Raw genomic sequence first — 19206 nt, 5'->3', positions numbered from 1 at the left:
GTGTGTGTGTGTGTGTGTGTGTGTGTGTGTGTGTGTGTGTGTGTGTGTGTGTGTGTGTGTGTGTGTGTGTGTGTGTGTGTGTGTGTGTGTGTGTGTGTGTGTGTGTGTGTGTGTGTGTGTGTGTGTGTGTGTGTGTGTTTTCACCGGTCGTGGATGCAGGTGCAGCCTGCTGGGTATTCCAATGAGACGTTGCTGCCCCCTGCGGAGCAAGGCAGACATGACGACATGTGACTGGTGCACTCTGCTCCCTGCTGCCATGACGACGGGCTGCCTCCCATATAGGCTCCCTGGATGTCCATCATCTCCCCATGGTCTGGAGGGTGAGGGGGGATGGAGAGAGAGGGATGGAGAGGGTGAGCAAGACAGATGGAGAGAGGGGGATGGAGAGAGAGGGATGGAGAGAGAGGGATGGAGAGAGAGGGATGGAGAGAGAGGGATGGAGGGAGAGGGATGGAGGGAGAGGGATGGAGAGGTGAATGAGAGAGAGATAGGGAGAGAAGGGAGAGCGTGAGGGATGAGAGAGAGAGAGAGAGAGAGAAAGTGATGGAACAAGGGGGAAGACAACAGCAAGGAAAATAGATAAAATGATGAGGGACAGAGAATCACTATTAAGGTGCTCTGAGACTAGGCTGTAAACTAACTTGTTGGCTGCGTCCAGAACATGTCATTGGTTTCCTTATTGGCTAAATAAAACAAGATCTCTTGTCTGGCTAGAATGACATTATCTGTTTCCCAGAGGCTCTAGATCTCTTGTCTGGCTAGAATGACATTATCTGTTTCCCAGAGGCTCTAGCTCAACCAAGACATATATTCAGGTAGCGAGAGATTTCTCTCTTTATCGAATTTCAGATTCAAATTACTCTTTCAAATATTATATATTTAATTTAGCTTACATTGCTCACATAGATGTATGAGGTATACATTTACAGAGCCTCCAGAGAGTATTCCTAACCCGGGACTTATTCCCCACTTTGTTGTATTACAACCTGAATTCAAAATGGATGAAATTGAGGTTTTTTTCTGACCCATCTACAAACAATATCCCATAGTGACAAAGTGAAAACATGTTTAAAAAAAAACATTTTTGCAAATGTATTGAATATTAAATACAGAAATGGTTCATTTACATAAGTATTTACACTCCTGAGTCAATATATGTTAGAATCTCCTTTGGCAGCGATAACAGCTGTGAGTCTTTCTGGGTGAGTCTCTAAGAGCTTTGAGTCTTTCTGGGTTAGTCTAAGAGCTTTGAGTCTTTCTGGGTTAGTCTCTAAGAGCTGTGAGTCTTTCTGGGTTAGTCTCTAAGAGCTGTGAGTCTTTCTGGGTGAGTCTCTAAGAGCTGTGAGTCTCTCTGGGTGAGTCTCTAAGAGCTGTGAGTCTTTCTGGGTGAGTCTCTAAGAGCTGTGAGTCTTTCTGTGTGAGTCTCTAAGAGCTGTGAGTCTTTCTGGGTGAGTCTCTAAGAGCTGTGAGTCTTTCTGGGTGAGTCTCTAAGAGCTTTGCACACCTGGATTGTACAATTTTTGCACATTTTTCTAATTATTCAAACTCTGTCAACTTATTCGTTGTTCATTGCTAGACAGCCATTTTCAAGTGTTGCCATATATTTTCGATTTAAGTCAAAACTGTAAATAGGCCACTCAATGTCATCTTGGTAAGAAACTCAAGTGAATATTTGGCTTTGTGTTTTAGGTAGTTGTCCTTATGTTGAGTCAGTGACATGTTGTGTTGGATTTGCCCCAAATATAACGCTTTGTATTCTGGACAAAAAGTTAATTTCTTTGCCACATTTTTCACAGATTTACTGTTGCCAACAGAATGCATGTTTTGGAATAGTTTCATTTTGTACAAGTTTTCTTCTTTTCATTTAGTATTGTGGAGTAACTACAATGTCGATCCATCCTCAGTTTTTTCCTATCAAAGCCATTAAACTCCATAACTGTTTTTAAGTCACCATCATGGTGAAATCCCTGAGCGGTTTCCTTCCTCTCTGGCAACTGAGTTAGGAAGGATGCATGTATTTTTATAGCAACTGTGTAATTAATAACTTCTCCATGATCAAAGGGATATTCAATGTCTTATTTGTATACATCTACCAATAGGTGCCCTTTGATCAGTATTGGAAAACCTCCCTTGTCTTTGTGGTTGCTTGACTGAGGGACTTTAGAAATAATTGTTTGTGTGGGGTACAGACAGTTAAGAACAAATTCTTATTTTCAATGACGGCCTAGGAACAGTGGGTTAACTGCCTTGTTCAGGGGCAGATTTGTACCTTGTCAGCTCGGGGGTTTGAACTTACAACCTTCCGGTTACTAGTCCAACGCTCTAACCACCAGGATACGCTGCCGCCCCGTGGCGAGGTATTACTATGAGTTATTCATTCCAAAATTATGTTAATTATTGCATCCAGAGTGAGTCCATGCAACTTATTATGTGACTTGTTTACTCCTGAATGTATTTAGGCATTGCCATAACAAAGGGTTTGAATATTTATTGACTTAAAACATTTCAGATTTTCATTTTTATTAATTTGTAAACATTTCTGAAAACATAATTTCACTTTGACATTTTGGGGGGTATTGTGTGTAGGCCAGTGACACAATATCTCCATGTAATCCATTTTAAATTCAGGCTGCAGGACAACAAAATGTAGATGAAGTAATGGGGTGTGAATACTTCCTGAAAGCACTGTATGTATATGGTTATCCATAAGTGAGTCAGACAAACATCATAAAACACAAAAACATCATATTGAGAATAAACAAAAACGTGGAATTGAATAAGAAGAAGTTTTGGGAAGCGAGAGTTTTGGAAGCAAATCGAAGGAAGGAAGTGAGCAGACAGAGCAGAGCATGCTGGGGGATTTAGGCCAGGCAGAGAGGATGCTGGGAAGGCATGCTTATAGAGCCCAGTCAGAGAGAAGACACAGAGCACAAACTGTCTCTACAAAAAAAAGACCAAAAATGACATTAGGAGAGGAGAGGAGAGAGGGAGAGGGGGAGAGGGGGAGGAGAAGGACATGAGGAGAGAGACAGGGCAGCGGGGTTCTCAGGCAGGAAGCATAAAGCAGAACGTGACGACAAAAATAAAAGCCAAATGTCAAAACAGGAACAAAAAGAAAACAACTAAATGTCCATTAAGGGTCAAAAATACAAAGAAATAATCATAAAAACATCAACATCAAAAAAAATGCTCTTCACCTTAATTCTTCAGGGTGGAGCAGATTACCTGTTATAAATATGAGTAGCTGTTCTTTGTTTGTTCAGCAAAAAAGAAACCAGAAATCAAAATGATAAAACATAACCAAACATAAAATGCTGCCTGGAATAGGAGACCCCGCATTCGGACTCCCTAGAAAATGTATTTTGTTGGGCTATGCGAGTTCAAAGTTCAACAGGAAGTGATTTTTAGGGTTTTTGGTATACACTCCCGGGTGCTGACATAACAATACTGTAACAGGGTAGGAACCATAGTGTTGTCCATGTCTCTACTACTGCGGAACCCCACAGGACCTAGCCGTCACAATGGAAGGGACGAGGGGACGACCTGGGTTAGTGAAGAATTACAGTGAACAGCATTGCAGAAAAAACGACGAACAAAGAAAGAGGAAGAACTAAATCAGAGCAAAGATATCAATCAGAAATATATAGAGAGTTGAAGTCGGAAGTTTACATACACTTAGGTTAGGGTCAATTAAACTCATTTTTCAACCACTCCACAGATTTCTTGTAAACAAACTATACATTTTGGCAAGTCGGTTAGGAGATCTCCTTTGCGCATGAAACAAGTAATTTTTTTGTTTTGTTTACAGACAGATTATTTCACTGTGTCACAATTCCAGTGGGTCAGAAGTTTACATACACTAAGTAAACTGTGCCTTTAAATAGCTTGGAAAATTCCAGAAAAGATGTCATGGCTTTAGAATCTTCTGATATGCTAAGTGACATCATTTGAGTCAATTGGAGGTGTACCTGTGGATGTACAGTGCCTTGCGAAAGTATTCGGCCCCCTTGAATTTTGCGACCTTTTGCCACATTTCAGGCTTCAAACATAAAGATATAAAACTGTATTTTTTTGTGAAGAATCAACAACAAGTGGGACACAATCATGAAGTGGAACGACATTTATTGGATATTTAAAACTTTTTTAACAAATCAAAAACTGAAAAATTGGGCGTGCAAAATTATTCAGCCCCCTTAAGTTAATACTTTGTAGCGCCACCTTTTGCTGCGATTACAGCTGTAAGTCGCTTGGGGTATGTCTCTATCAGTTTTGCACATCGAGAGACTGAACTTTTTCCCATTCCTCCTTGCAAGACAGCTCGAGCTCAGGGAGGTTTGATGGAGAGCATTTGTGAACAGCAAAAAAATACAGTTTCATATCTTTATGTTTGAAGCCTGAAATGTGGCAAAAGGTCGCAAAGTTCAAGGGGGCCGAATACTTTCGCAAGGCACTGTATCTATATCAACAGTAAAATGAGTCCTATATCAACATAACCTGAAAGGCTGCTCAGCAAGGAAGAAGCCACTGCTCCAAAACCGCAATAAAAAAAGCCAGACTACGGTTTGCAACTGCAAAGATCGTACTCTTAGGAGAAATGTCCTCTGGTCTGATGAAACAAAAATAGAACTGTTTGGCCATAATGACGATCGTTATGTTTGGAGGAGAAAGGCGAAGGCTTGCAAGCTGAAGAACACCATCCCAACCATGAAGCACAGGGGTGGCAGCATCATGTTGTGGGGGTGCTTTGCTGCAGGAGGGACTGGTGCACTTCACAAAATAGAAGGCTTAATGAGGTCGGAAAATTACGTGGATATTTTGAAGCAACATCTCAAGACATCAGTCAGGAAGTTAAAAGCTTAGTCGCAATTGGGTCTTCTAAAAGGACAATGACCCCAAGCATACTTCCAAAGTTGTGGCAAAATGGTTTAAAGACAACAAAGTCAAGGTATTGGAGTGGTAATCACAAAGCCCTCACCTCAATCCTATAGACAATTTGTGGGCAGAACTGAAAAAGTGTGTTCGAGCAAGGAGGCCTACAAACTTGACTCAGTTACACCAGCTCTGTCAGGAGGAATGGGCCAAAATTCACCCAACTTATTGTGGGAAGCTTGTGGAAGGCTTCCCGAAACGTTTGACCCAAGTTAAACAATTTAAAGGCAATGCTACCAAATACTAATTGAGTTTATGTAAACTTCTGACCCACTGGGAATGTGAAGAAAAAATTAAAAGCTGAAATAAATCTTTCTCTCTACTATTCAATCTGACATTTCACATTCTTAAAATATAGTGGTGATCCTAACTGTCCTAAGACAGGGAATGTTTACTAGGATTAAATGTCAGGAATTGTGAAAAACTAAGTTTAAATGCATTTGGCTAAGGTGTATGTACACTTTGGACTTCAACTGTATATACACTGCTCAAACAAATAAAGGGAACACTTAAACAACACAATGTAACTCCAAGTCAATCACACTTCTGTGAAATCAAACTGTCCACTTAGGAAGCAACACTGATTGAAAATACATTTCACATGCTGTTGTGCAAATGGAATAGACAACAGGTGAAAATTATAGGCAGTTAGCAAGACACCCCCAATAAAGGAGTGGTTCTGCAGGTGGTGACCACAGACCACTTCTCAGTTCCTATGCTTCCTGGCTGGTGTTTTGGTCACTTTTGAATGCTGGCGGTGCTTTCACTCTAGTGGTAGCATGAGACGGAGTCTACAACCCACGCAAGTGGCTCAGGTAGTACAGCTCATCCAGGATGGCACATCAATGCGAGCTGTGGCAAGAAGGTTTGCTGTTTCTGTCAGTGTAGTGTCCAGAGCATGGAGGCGCTACCAGGAGACAGGCCAGTACATCAGGAGATGTGGAGGAGGCCGTAGGAGGGCAACAACCCAGCAGCAGGACCGCTACCTCCACCTTTGTGCAAGGAGGAGCAGGAGGAGCACTGCCAGAGCCCTGCAAAATGACCTCCAGCAGGCCACAAATGTGCATGTGTCTGCTCAAATATTCAGAAACAGACTCCATGAGGGTGGTATGAGGGCCCGCAGGTGGTGCAGGACGTTTGGCATTTGCCAGAGAACACCAAGATTGGCAAATTCGCCACTGGCGCCCTTTGCTCTTCACAGATGAAAGCAGGTTCACACTGAGCACATGTGACACGTGACAGAGTCTGGAGACGCCGTGGAGAACATTCTTCTGCCTGCAAAATCCTCCAGCATGACTGATTTGGCGGTGGGTCAGTCATGGTGTGGGGTGGCATTTCTTTGGGGGGCCACACAGCCCTCCATGTGCTCGCCAGAGGTAGCCTGACTGCCATTAGGTACCGAGATGAGATCCTCAGACCCCTTGTGAGACCATATGCTGGTGCGGTTGGCCCTGGGTTCCTCCTAATGCAAGACAATGCTAGACCTCATGTGGCTGGAGTGTGTCAGCAGTTCCTGCAAGAGGAAGGCATTGATGCTATAGACTGGCCCGCCCGTTCCCCAGATCTGAATTCAATTGAGCACATCTGGGACATCATGTCTCGCTCCATCTACCAACGCCACGTTGCACCACAGACTGTCCAGGAGATGGCGGATGTTTAGTCCAGGTCTGGGAGGAGATCCCTCAGGAGACCATCCGCCACCTCATCAGGAGCATGCCCAGGCGTCGTAGGGAGGTCATATAGGCACGTGGAGGCCACATACACTACTGAGCCTCATTTTTAACTTGTTTTAAGGACATGACATCAAAGTTGGATCAGCCTGTAGTGTGGTTTTCCACTTTAATTTTGAGTGTGACTCCAAATACAGACCTCCATGGGTTGATACATTTGATTTCCATTGATCATTTGTGTGATTTTGTTGTCAGCACATTCAACTATGCAAAGAAAAAAGCATTGAATAAGAATATTTCATTCTTTCAGATCTAGGATGTTATTTTAGTGTTCCCTTTATTTTTTTGAGCAGTGTATATAGATAGAGAGACATAGAGATACAGTATATATATAGAGTGAGAGATAGAGAGGGGGGGGGGGTATTCCTACCAGTAGAAACAAACAACACACCTTCTTTAAAAACAAAATGAAACTGGTTGCTGCATATCTCACATGCAAACAGGTCAGGCATGTTGCAGTGACCGTAAATGAAGACAATGGAGCCAAAACAACAACTAAACAAGTAGACAGAAGGGTTAAGAAAACCAAACCAACAACAGGTGCAAAAAGGAAAAGCAACAGAGCAAATTATCAAAGCATTTCTTTGTGCCCCAAAACCCAGACCCAACAGCGCTGAGAGGAGAGGAACACAGTGACTGGGAATAACATGGTACTGCTCTATTGAGAGGAGAGAAGAGGACCACAGTGACTGGGAATAACATGGTACTGCTCTATTGAGAGGAGAGGACCACAGTGACTGGGAATAACATGGTACTGCTCTATTGAGAGGAGAGGACCACATTGACTGGGAATAACATGGTACTGCTCTATTGAGAGGAGAGGACCACAGTGACTGGGAATAACATGGTACTGCTCTATTGAGAGGAGAGGACCACAGTGACTGGGAATAACATGGTACTGCTCTATTGAGAGGAGAGGACCACATTGACTGGGAATAACATGGTACTGCTCCATTGAGAGGAGAGGACCACAGTAGTTGGGAATATCAGATAACAGTCTCTAAAGGGACCAGGGAGAGAGGACAGTCATGAGATATAACAGTCTCTAACGGGACTAGTGAGGGAGAACAGTCATCAACGATAACAGTCTCTAAAGGGACCAGGGAGGGAAGGACAGTCATCTGAGGTAACAGTCTCTAAAGGGACCAGGGAGGGAGGACAGTCATCTGACATAACAGTCTCTAAGGGGACCAGGGAGGGAGGACAGTCATCTGAGATAACAGTCTCTAAAGGGACCAGGGAGGGAGGACAGTCATCTGAGATAACAGTCTCTAAAGGGACCAGGGAGGGAGGACAGTCATCAGAGATAACAGTCTCTAAAGGGACCAGGGAGGGAGGACAGTCATCTGAGATGTATGTGCAAGCTGCTAACATTACAGGGTCACCCAAGGTGACTAGAGGTCCATATTACAGCAAACTGAGAGAAAGAGAAGAGGCTACAGTACCACATTCTGAAAATGAGAAAACACTGTTGAAACCAGTGGCCAGTCAGTCACCAGTCCTCTGTGGCTCAGCTGGTAGAGCACTGAGCCACAGATATTATACATATTGCTGTCAGTTCGACAAAAATAAATACAACCAGTAGAAGGGTCTCAGAGCCATTAAATGGGGGGGGGGGGCTTTCTATTTCTATGGTCTGATCTACAGATTCTATTTCTATGTTCTGATCTACAGATTCTATTTCTATGTTCTGATCAACCGATTCTATTTCTATGTTCTGATCTACAGATTCTATTTCTATGTTCTGATCTACAGATTCTATTTCTATGGTCTGATCTACAGATTATATTTCTATGTTCTGATCTACAGATTCTATTTCTATGGTCTGATCTACAGATTCTATTTCTATGTTCTGATCTACAGATTCTATTTCTATGTTCTGATCTACAGATTCTATGTTCTGATCTACAGATTCTATTTCTATGTTCTGATCTACAGATTCTATGTTCTGATCTACAGCAGTACAAGCAGCCTTTTGTTTCAAGGTTCCTACATGGTAAATAAAGGTGGGGGTCAGGTAATGCGAGGCTACAGTGTGAATCGGTTCCATTAGACTGGCTTTATCTCTCTCTCTCTCTCTCTCTCTCTCTCTCTCTCTCTCTCTCTCTCTACCTCTCTCTCTCTCTCTCTCTCTACCTCTCTCTCTCTCTACCTCTACCTCTCTCTACCTCTCTCTCTCTCTCTCTCTCTCTACCTCTCTCTCTCTCTCTCTCTCTACCTCTCTCTCTCTCTCTATATCTCTACCTCTATATCTCTCTCTACCTCTCTCTCTATCTACCTCTATCTCTCTCCCTCTCTCTCTCTCTCTACCTCTACCTCGACCTCTCTCTCTCTCTCTCTCTACCTCTCTCTCTACCTCTACCTCTCTCTCTCTACCTCTACCTCTACCCCTCTCTCTCTCTCTCTCTCTCTCTCTCTCTCTCTCTATCTCTCTCTCCTGTCTCAGCCTCCAGTATTTATGCTGCAGTAGTTTATGTGTCGGGGGGCTAGGGTCAGTTTGTTTATCTGGAGTACTTCTCCTGTCCTATTCGGTGTCCTGTGTAAATCTAAGTGTGCGTTCTCTAATTCTCTCCTTCTCTCCTTCTTTCTCTCTCTCGGAGGACCTGAGCCCTAGAACCATGCCCCAGGACTACCTGACATGATGACTCCTTGCTGTCCCCAGTCCACCTGGCCATGCTGCTGCTCCAGTTTCAACTGGCCTGGGCCCTAGGACCATGTCCCAGGACTACCTGACATGAGGACTCCTTGCTGTCCCCAGTCCACCTGGCCATGCTCCTGCTCCAGTTTCAACTGTTCTGCCTTACTATTATTCAACCATGCTGGTCATTTATGAACATTTGAACATCTTGGCCACGTTCTGTTATAATCTCCACCCGGCACAGCCAGAAGAGGACTGGCCACCCCACATATGCTCTCTCTAATTCTCTCTTTCTTTCTCTCTCTCGGAGGACCTGAGCCCTAGGACCGTGCCCCAGGACTACCTGACATGATGGCTCCTTGCTGTCCCCAGTCCACCTGACTGTGCTGCTGCTCCAGTTTCAACTGTTCTGCCTTATTATTATTTGACCATGCTGGTCATTTATGAACATTTGAACATCTTGGTCATTTTCTGTTATAATCTCTACCCGGCACAGCCAGAAGAGGACTGGCCACCCCACATAGCCCGGTTCCTCTCTAGGTTTCTTCCTAGGTTTTGGCCTTTCTAGGGAGTTTTTCCTAGCCACCGTGCTTTTACACCTGCATTGTTTGCTGTTTGGGGTTTTAGGCTGGGTTTCTGTACAGCACTTTGAGATATCAGCTGATGTACGAAGGGCTATATAAATAAATTTGATTTGATTTGATTTGATCTACCTCTCTCTCTCTCTCTACCTCTCTCTCTCTATCTCTACCTCTCTCTCTCTACCTCTCTCTCTCTCTCTACCTCTCTCTCTCTACCTCTCTCTCTCTCTACCTCTCTCTCTCTCTCTACCCCTCTCTCTCTCTACCTCTCTCTCTCTACCTCTCTCTCTCTCTACCTCTCTCTCTCTCTCTCTCTACCTCTCTCTCTCTACCTCTCTCTCTACCTGTCTCTCTCTCTCTACCTCTCTCTCTATCTACCTCTATCTCTCTCCCTCTCTCTCTCTCTCTACCTCTACCTCTCTCTCTCTCTCTACCTCTCTCTCTACCTCTACCTCTCTCTCTCTACCTCTAACTCTACCCCTCTCTCTCTCTCTCTCTCTCTCTCTCTCTCTCTCTCTCTCTCTCTCTCTCTCTCTCCTCTCTCTCTCTATCTCTACCTCTCTCTCTCTCTCTCTACCTCTCTCTCTCTCTACCTCTCTCTCTCTACCTCTCTCTCTCTCTACCTCTCTCTCTCTCTCTCTCTACCTCTCTCTCTCTCTCTCTCTACCCCTCTCTCTCTCTACCTCTCTCTCTCTACCTCTCTCTCTCTACCTCTCTCTCTCTCTCTCTACCTCTCTCTCTCTCTACCTCTCTCTCTCTCTACCTCTCTCTCTCTCTCTCTCTCTCTCTCTCTCTCTCTCTCTCTCTCTCTCTCTACCTCTCTCTCTCTCTCTCTCTCTACCTCTACCTCTCTCTCTACCTCTCTCTCTCTCTCTCTCTCTCTCTCTCTCTCTCTCTACCCGGGACCACCCATACGTAGAATGTATGCACACATGACTGTAAGTCGCTTTGGATAAAAGCGTCTGCTAAATGGCATATATTATTATTATTATTATTATTACCTCTCTCTCTCTCTCTCTCTCTCTCTCTCTCTCTCTCTCTCTCTCTCTCTCTCTCTCTCTCTCTCTCTCCTCTCTCTCTCTCTCTCTCTACCTCTCTCTCTCTACCTCTCTCTCTATCTCTCGCTCTCTCTTTACACAGTACCTCTATCTCTTCCCCTCTATCTCCACTGCACACAGGGATGTGCCACTTGACCTAGATGTAGTTGTCACCATGGCAACGCAGCTAACATCCTGTTGTTATGAAGCAGTGCAGTCAGGTCACTATTATAACACACTATCAGTCTATTATGAGTCCCTATAAAAGCTGTTATAAACCCATTATGTGTATTTAGTGTCTGCCTCCAAAACCCTACCCCCCAAAAAAATATATTTCTACGTCTGACAGTGACTGTAAATTAATTTTAAGACAAGTGGAAACGCATTATTTTTCATTATAAAAAAAAAAAAAAACATCTCTGGTATTGATTTGTTCACGGGAACTTTACACCAAAACGAATAGCTTTGTCATTGTATCAAAGAGCAAGAGGAAACTCAACAGCTCTCCGCTCTCCAACCATATTCTACCTACTCTGCACTGTTGGGATAAGCCATGGGGACAAAGACACACAACAGGGGTTTAAAGGAGAGGGTTTTTTGATTCGAGTTACGGGGTGCATGCTGGGTAGGATGGGGGAGGGATGGACCGGGGGGGTCAGGTGATGGATAAAAACCTTTCATGACATTAGGATCTGTGAGGTTCCGCCAACACATCATTGAGATCATAGCCTGGAGTCTGTCCTCTTCCTCCTCATCATCATCCAGCGAGGGAGCACGGCTGCCCGTGGTGTGGTGGTAGTTTATAGTCACTGCTATATAACCAGGTAATAATACACACAGATCACACAGTTAAACATACAGCACAGCGCCATCTATAGGCCTGGTGGTGTAGTGGTAGTTTATAGTCACTGCTATATAACCAGGTAATAATACACACAGATCACACAGTTAAACATACAGCACAGCGCCATCTATAGGCCTGGTGGTGTGGTGGTAGTTTATAGTCACTGCTATATAACCAGGTAATAATACACACAGATCACACAGTTAAACATACAGCACAGCGCCATCTATAGGCCTGGTGGTGTGGTGGTAGTTTATAGTCACTGCTATATAACCAGGTAATAATACACACAGATCACACAGTTAAACATACAGCACAGCGCCATCTATAGGCCTGGTGGTGTGGTGGTAGTTTATAGTCACTGCTATATAACCAGGTAATAATACACACAGATCACACAGTTAAACATACAGCACAGCGCCATCTATAGGCCTGGTGGTGTGGTGGTAGTTTATAGTCACTGCTATATAACCAGGTAATAATACACACAGATCACACAGTTAAACATACAGCACAGCGCCATCTATAGGCCTGGTGGTGTGGTGGTAGTTTATAGTCACTGCTATATAACCAGGTAATAATACACACAGATCACACAGTTAAACATACAACACAGCGCCATCTATAGGCCTGGTGGTGTGGTGGTAGTTTATAGTCACTGCTATATAACCAGGTAATAATACACACAGATCACAGTTAAACATATTACACAGCGCCATCTATAGGCCTGGTGGTGTGGTGGTAGTTTATGGTCACTGCTATATAGCCAGGTAATAATACACACAGATCACACAGTTAAACATACAGCACAGCGCCATCTATAGGCCTGGTGGAGTGGTGGTCGTTTATAGTCACTGCTATATAACCAGGTAATAATACACACAGATCACAGTTAAACATGTTACACAGCGCCATCTATAGGCCTGGTGGTGTGGTGGTAGTTTATAGTCACTGCTATATAACCAGGTAATAATACACACAGATAACACAGTTAAACATTACAGCACAGCGCCATCTATAGGCCTGGTGGTGTGGTGGTAGTTTATAGTCACTGCTATATAACCAGGTAATAATACACACAGATCACACAGTTAAACATACAGCACAGCGCCATCTATAGGCCTGGTGGTGTGGTGGTAGTTTATAGTCACTGCTATATAACCAGGTAATAATACACACAGATCACACAGTTAAACATACAGCACAGCGCCATCTATAGGCCTGGTGGTGTGGTGGTAGTTTATAGTCACTGATATATAACCAGGTAATAATACACACAGATCACACAGTTAAACATACAGCACAGCGCCATCTATAGGCCTGGTGGTGTAGTGGTAGTTTATAGTCACTGCTATATAACCAGGTAATAATACACACAGATCACAGTTAAACATATTACACAGCGCCATCTATAGGCCTGGTGGTGTGGTGGTAGTTTATGGTCACTGCTATATAGCCAGGTAATAATACACACAGATCACACAGTTAAACATACAGCACAGCGCCATCTATAGGCCTGGTGGTGTGGTGGTCGTTTATAGTCACTGCTATATAACCAGGTAATAATACACACAGATCACAGTTAAACATATTACACAGCGCCATCTATAGGCCTGGTGGTGTGGTGGTAGTTTATGGTCACTGCTATATAGCCAGGTAATAATTCACACAGATCACACAGTTAAACATACAGCACAGCGCCATCTATAGGCCTGGTGGTGTGGTGGTCGTTTATAGTCACTGCTATATAACCAGGTAATAATACACACAGATCACAGTTAAACATGTTACACAGCGCCATCTATAGGCCTGGTGGTGTGGTGGTAGTTTATAGTCACTGCTATATAACCAGGTAATAATACATACAGATCACACAGTTAAACATACAGCACAGCGCCATCTATAGGCCTGGTGGTGTGGTGGTAGTTTATAGTCACTGCTATATAACCAGGTAATAATACACACAGATCACACAGTTAAACATACAGCACAGCGCCATCTATAGGCCTGGTGGTGTGGTGGTAGTTTATAGTCACTGCTATATAACCAGGTAATAATACACACAGATAACACAGTTAAACATTACAGCACAGCGCCATCTATAGGCCTGGTGGTGTGGTGGTAGTTTATAGTCACTGCTATATAACCAGGTAATAATACACACAGATAACACAGTTAAACATACAGCACAGCGCCATCTATAGGCCTGGTGGTGTAGTGGTAGTTTATAGTCACTGCTATATAACCAGGTAATAATACACACAGATCACACAGTTAAACATACAGCACAGCGCCATCTATAGGCCTGGTGGTGTGGTGGTAGTTTATAGTCACTGCTATATAACCAGGTAATAATACACACAGATCACACAGTTAAACATACAGCACAGCGCCATCTATAGGCCTGGTGGTGTGGTGGTAGTTTATAGTCACTGCTATATAACCAGGTAATAATACACACAGATCACACAGTTAAACATACAGCACAGCGCCATCTATAGGCCTGGTGGTGTGGTGGTAGTTTATAGTCACTGCTATATAACCAGGTAATAATACACACAGATCACACAGTTAAACATACAGCACAGCGCCATCTATAGGCCTGGTGGTGTGGTGGTAGTTTACAGTCACTGCTATATAACCAGGTAATAATACACACAGATCACACAGTTAAACATACAGCACAGCGCCATCTATAGGCCTGGTGGTGTGGTGGTAGTTTACAGTCACTGCTATATACTAGGCGATGCCCCCCAGTGTACGGTCTGGAGTGTGAAGTCACGAGTTCTGCTGGTCGGTTACTGTGTAAAGTCTGCCCTAGAAAGCGTATGTAAATTACGATCGCCAGAACGTTTATTATGATGAAGTTCAATCCCCACATTTAATTATTTTACAGTTTGCTACAAATTGAGATATTTCATAAAATAATGATCCATTTCTGACTACTACATTTGTCGTCACACAGGACCACATGCTGACACAGACCAATCACGGGCCGGCAGGCTACGAGGAAGATCCATAGTCATTAAGGTTGACTCTCTCAGGCAGGATGAAAATGACTACATCGACCATGGTCCTTAGCGAATTTTCTGGTGCCATTCAGTACTTCTGGCTTCATGCACCATCTGGAGTTTTCCATAGGAATACCTGGATGATGTCAGCGCTATCACCATCTACTGGTTTTAATGTCCATGGATAAAACACACAGGGAACAGTGTTATATATACAGAACAGCTCCACCTATAGGTCTGGAGGGATCCTTACATCCTCTACCGTTTACAGCCTCTACTGTTTACAGTCTCTACCGTGTACAGTCTCTACCGTGTACAGTCTCTACCGTTTACAGCCTCTACCGTTTACAGCCTCTACCATTTACAGCCTCTACCATTTACAGACTCTACCTTCTACAGCCTCTACCGTCTACAGCCTCTACCTTCTACAGCCTCTACCGTGTACAGTCTCTTCCGTCTACAGTCTCTACCGTCTACAGTCTCTACCGTTTACATCCTCTACCGTCTACAGCCTCTACCGTTTACAGCCTCTACCGTCTACAGTCTCTACCGTCTACAGCCTCCACCGTTTACAGCCTCTACCGTCTACAGGCTCTACCTTCTACAGTCTCTACCGTCTACAGCCTCTACCGTCTACAGCCTCTACTGTCTACAGCCTCCACCGTTTACAGCCTCTACCGTTTACAGCCTCTACCGTTTACAGCCTCTACCGTTTACAGCCTCTACCGTCTACAGCCTCTATCGTCTACAGCCTCTACCGTGTACAGCCTCCACCGTTTACAGCCTCTACCGTTTACAGCCTCTACCGTTTACAGCCTCTACCGTCTACAGCCTCTATCGTCTACAGCCTCTACCGTGTACAGCCTCTACTGTCTACATCCTCTACCGTCTACAGCCTCTACCGTCTACAGTCTCTACCGTTTACAGTCTCTACCACTTGCAGTCTCTACCGCTTGCAGTCTCTGCAGTTTACAGCAGACAGACATACAAACCAAAGGAAATAGTTAATTCAAACATCCAGAACGCTCAGGATAGATAGTTCCTGTAACTCTCTGTCCATTCTCTCGCTGTGTAACGATACCTACCTGTTTGCTAAACATAAACATAGATGCAAAGAGACACACTCAACAGAGAGGACAAGAAGAACTTTTACAGTGAAGTCTATCATGCATGTCCAAGGATGGTGTGTGTGTGTGTGTGTGTGTGTGTGTGTGTGTGTGTGTGTGTGTGTGTGTGTGTGTGTGTGTGTGTGTGTGTGTGTGTGTGTGTGTGTGTGTGTGTGTGTGTGTGTGTGTGTGTGTGTGTGTGTGTTTTGGGAGGAGGGGATCACTCACTAGAGTCGTGGTGGCGTCCAGGGTAGACAATGCGGAACACATAGTCAGCTGCTGTCTGCTCCTCTCCCTCCTGATCTACCAGCCTGGCAGTCTGCTCCTCTCCCTCCTGATCTACCAGCCTGGCAGTGCTGGTCCTCTTCCTTAGCTTAGGAAACACCTTACCCTGGAATAAACACACACACACACACACATGCACACGCGCACACACACACACATGCACACGCGCACACACACGCACGCACATATATAGACGCATGCACGTACGCAAACACAGACACACACAGATAAATGCATACACACACACACACACACACACACACACACACACACACACACACACACACACACACACACACACACACACACACACACACACACACACACACACACACACACACACACACACACACACACACACACACACACACACACACACACACACACACACACACACACACACACACACACACACACACATACAAACACACGCAAACAAACACACACACGCGCATGCTCACACAGACACACACGTTTTACACTGTCACGGGATTCAGCAACAATTTATAGTTTACAGTATGTATAGTTGATTGTTGTAGTTACGGTTCTGTTGCTCTGGTAGCTCAGTTAGAAAGGTAGTGAACCACCCCTACGTATCGTGTACGCAACATGACTGACTTTGGATAAAAGCGTCTGCTCTATGTATAGAACCAGTCAGTAGTTTGGACCTACTCATTCAAGGGTTGTTCTTTATTTGTATTATTGTCTACATTGTAGAATAATAGTGAAGACATCAACACTATGAAATAACACATTATTCTACAGTGTAGAAAATTGTAAAAATAAAGAAAAACCATTGAATGAGTAGGTGTGTCTAAACTTTTGACTGGTACTATGTATTATTATTGTGGAGTGGCAGGCAGCCTAGCTGTTAAGAGGGTTGGGTCAGTAACCAAAAAGTTGCTGGTTCGAATCCCCGAGCCGACTAGGTGAAAAATCTGGCGATGTGCCCTTGAGCATAGCACTTAACACTAATAATAGCGTCTGCTAAAATGTCAATGTAAATATTATTATGGCCCTTTACCTCTCTGTGACCAGAGTGGTGTTGTATCTGTTCTGGGGTCAGTTCTTACAACACCACTACTTACCTTACCTCTCTGTTTATATGCTATTGTACTAGATCTGTTCTGAGGCCAGTGGTTAATAGCACACACCTTGCCTCTCTGGCTCCAGAGTGGAGGCTCCAGCTGACCGCGGGGAAGCAGGCCCGTCTCCAGGCAGGACAGAAAGGCCAAAAGGTGGCCGCCGGGAGGGAAGTGGAGGGGGGGACGCTGGATACCATCCTGATTAACCAGCACCAACGTCCCACCACAGTCAGCTATTGGGGGAGAGAGGGAGGGGGATGGGGAGAGAGAGAAGGGGGAGACAGAAGTAGGTAGAGAGAGGTAGAGAAAGAGGTGGAGGTTGGAGAGAGAGAGGTAGATATGGAAAGAAAGGGTGTGAAAAGAGAGACAGACATTGAGAGGAGCGGTAATGGGGGCAGGTGAAGGGGTGGGAGTCGCTAAGATAAATGAGGCGAAGTGAGAAGCTATATCCTCCTGCCCTCCACTCAGACCTGTTAAACCCTCATTTACTTAATAACCACAGCCAGGAAATGAATAGCTTAATGGACACAGTCATAAAACACACAGCCCTCCAATGGCAGCATCCCAAATAGCACCCTGTTCCCTATTGGGCCCTGGTTAAATAGCACCCTGTTCCCTATTGGGCCCTGGTTAAATAGCACCCTGTTCCCTATTGGGCCCTGGTTAAATAGCACCCTGTTCCCTATTGGGCCCTGGTTAAATAGCACCCTGTTCCCTATTGGGCCCTGGTTAAATAGCACCCTGTTCCCTATTGGGCCCTGGTTAAATAGCACCCTGTTCCCTATTGGACCCTGGTTAAATAGCACCCTGTTCCCTATTGGGCCCTGGTTAAATAGCACCCTGTTCCCTATTGGGCCCTGGTTAAATAGCACCCTGTTCCCTATTGGGCCCTGGTTAAATAGCACCCTGTTCCTGGTTAAATAGCCACTACATGGGGGATAGGGCGCCATTGAGGACCCCTCCAACCCAGATAGACTGTAATAGTCTGTGTGTATGTGTGCGTGTGTGTGTGTGTGTGTGTGTGTGTGTGTGTGTGTGTGTGTGTGTGTGTGTGTGTGTGTGTGTGTGTGTGTGTGTGTGTGTGTGTGTGTGTGTGTGTGTGTGTGTGTGTGTGTGTGTGTGTGTGTGTGTGTGTGTGTGTGTGTGTGTGTGTGTTGTGACTCACGTCGCTGGTGACAGTGAATGCACACGACCTGTCGCAAAGGCACGGTCAACGCATAGTCCCAATAGATACTAAGAGAGAGAGAGAGAGAGAGAGAGAGAGAGAGAGAGAGAGAGAGAGAGAGAGAGAGAGAGAGAGAGAGAGAGAGAGAGAGAGAGGGAGAGAGAGAGAGAGAGAGAGAGAGAGAGAGAGAGAGAGAGAGAGAGAGAGAGAGAGAGAGAGAGAGAGAGAGAGAGAGAAAAGTGAGTGAATTAAATGATTACATTTTATGAAAAGGTAAACTAATCAAGCAAAAACCCAATCCATTTGGGGTAAGAGCTTGATCCAGGGTGTACTGGTAGTTGTTAGGGGGCGACACATTATACACAATGTATATACAACAAGCATGTGAATATGGATGCATCCGAAATGGTACCCTTTTCGAAAGTGCACTACTTTTGAGGGCTCTGGTCAAAAGTAGTCCCAGCCATTTGGGACTGTCACGTCCTGACCATAGAGAGCCCTTATTTTCTAAGTGACTGGGGGTTTAGTCTAGTTTATTATTTCTATGTGGGGTTCTAGTATTGTTTTTCTATGTTGGTGATTTTGTATGATTCCCAATTAGAGGCAGCTGGTAATCGTCGTCTCTAATTGGGGATCATATTTAGGTAGCTTTGTTCCACCTGTGTGTTGTGGGATATTGTTTATGGGTAGTTGAATGTCAACACTCCATTGTCGTCACGGTTTCCTTATTGTTTTGTGTGTTTCACTAAATAAAGACGTGGAGCCCAGATCACGCTGCACGTTGCTTCATATGAT

The 19206-nt window shown here is 44.5% G+C and overlaps 1 protein-coding gene across 3 annotated transcripts in view; it reads right to left on the bottom strand.

Moving 5' to 3' along the window:
- Positions 1–19206, bottom strand: part of LOC123992488 (small G protein signaling modulator 2-like) — a 210185-nt gene that overhangs the window by 32285 nt on the left and 158694 nt on the right. For 2 of the 3 annotated variants that reach the window (XM_046293656.1, XM_046293657.1), the window contains exons 9-13: positions 18412–18479; positions 17316–17479; positions 16105–16267; positions 11590–11727; positions 145–313 (exon numbers count right to left, since the gene is read on the bottom strand). In XM_046293656.1, coding sequence (XP_046149612.1) covers positions 145–313; positions 11590–11727; positions 16105–16267; positions 17316–17479; positions 18412–18479 — 702 coding nt within the window. The remainder of the gene's footprint in view (positions 1–144; positions 314–11589; positions 11728–16104; positions 16268–17315; positions 17480–18411; positions 18480–19206) is intronic. The other variant, XM_046293658.1, reaches the window with a different exon arrangement.

The sequence above is a fragment of the Oncorhynchus gorbuscha genome, linkage group LG13, assembly GCF_021184085.1.
Source record: "Oncorhynchus gorbuscha isolate QuinsamMale2020 ecotype Even-year linkage group LG13, OgorEven_v1.0, whole genome shotgun sequence".
NCBI lineage: Eukaryota > Metazoa > Chordata > Actinopteri > Salmoniformes > Salmonidae > Oncorhynchus > Oncorhynchus gorbuscha.
The sequence above is the reverse complement of the archived record's forward strand: the minus strand, read 5'-3'. Positions and strand labels throughout refer to the sequence as shown.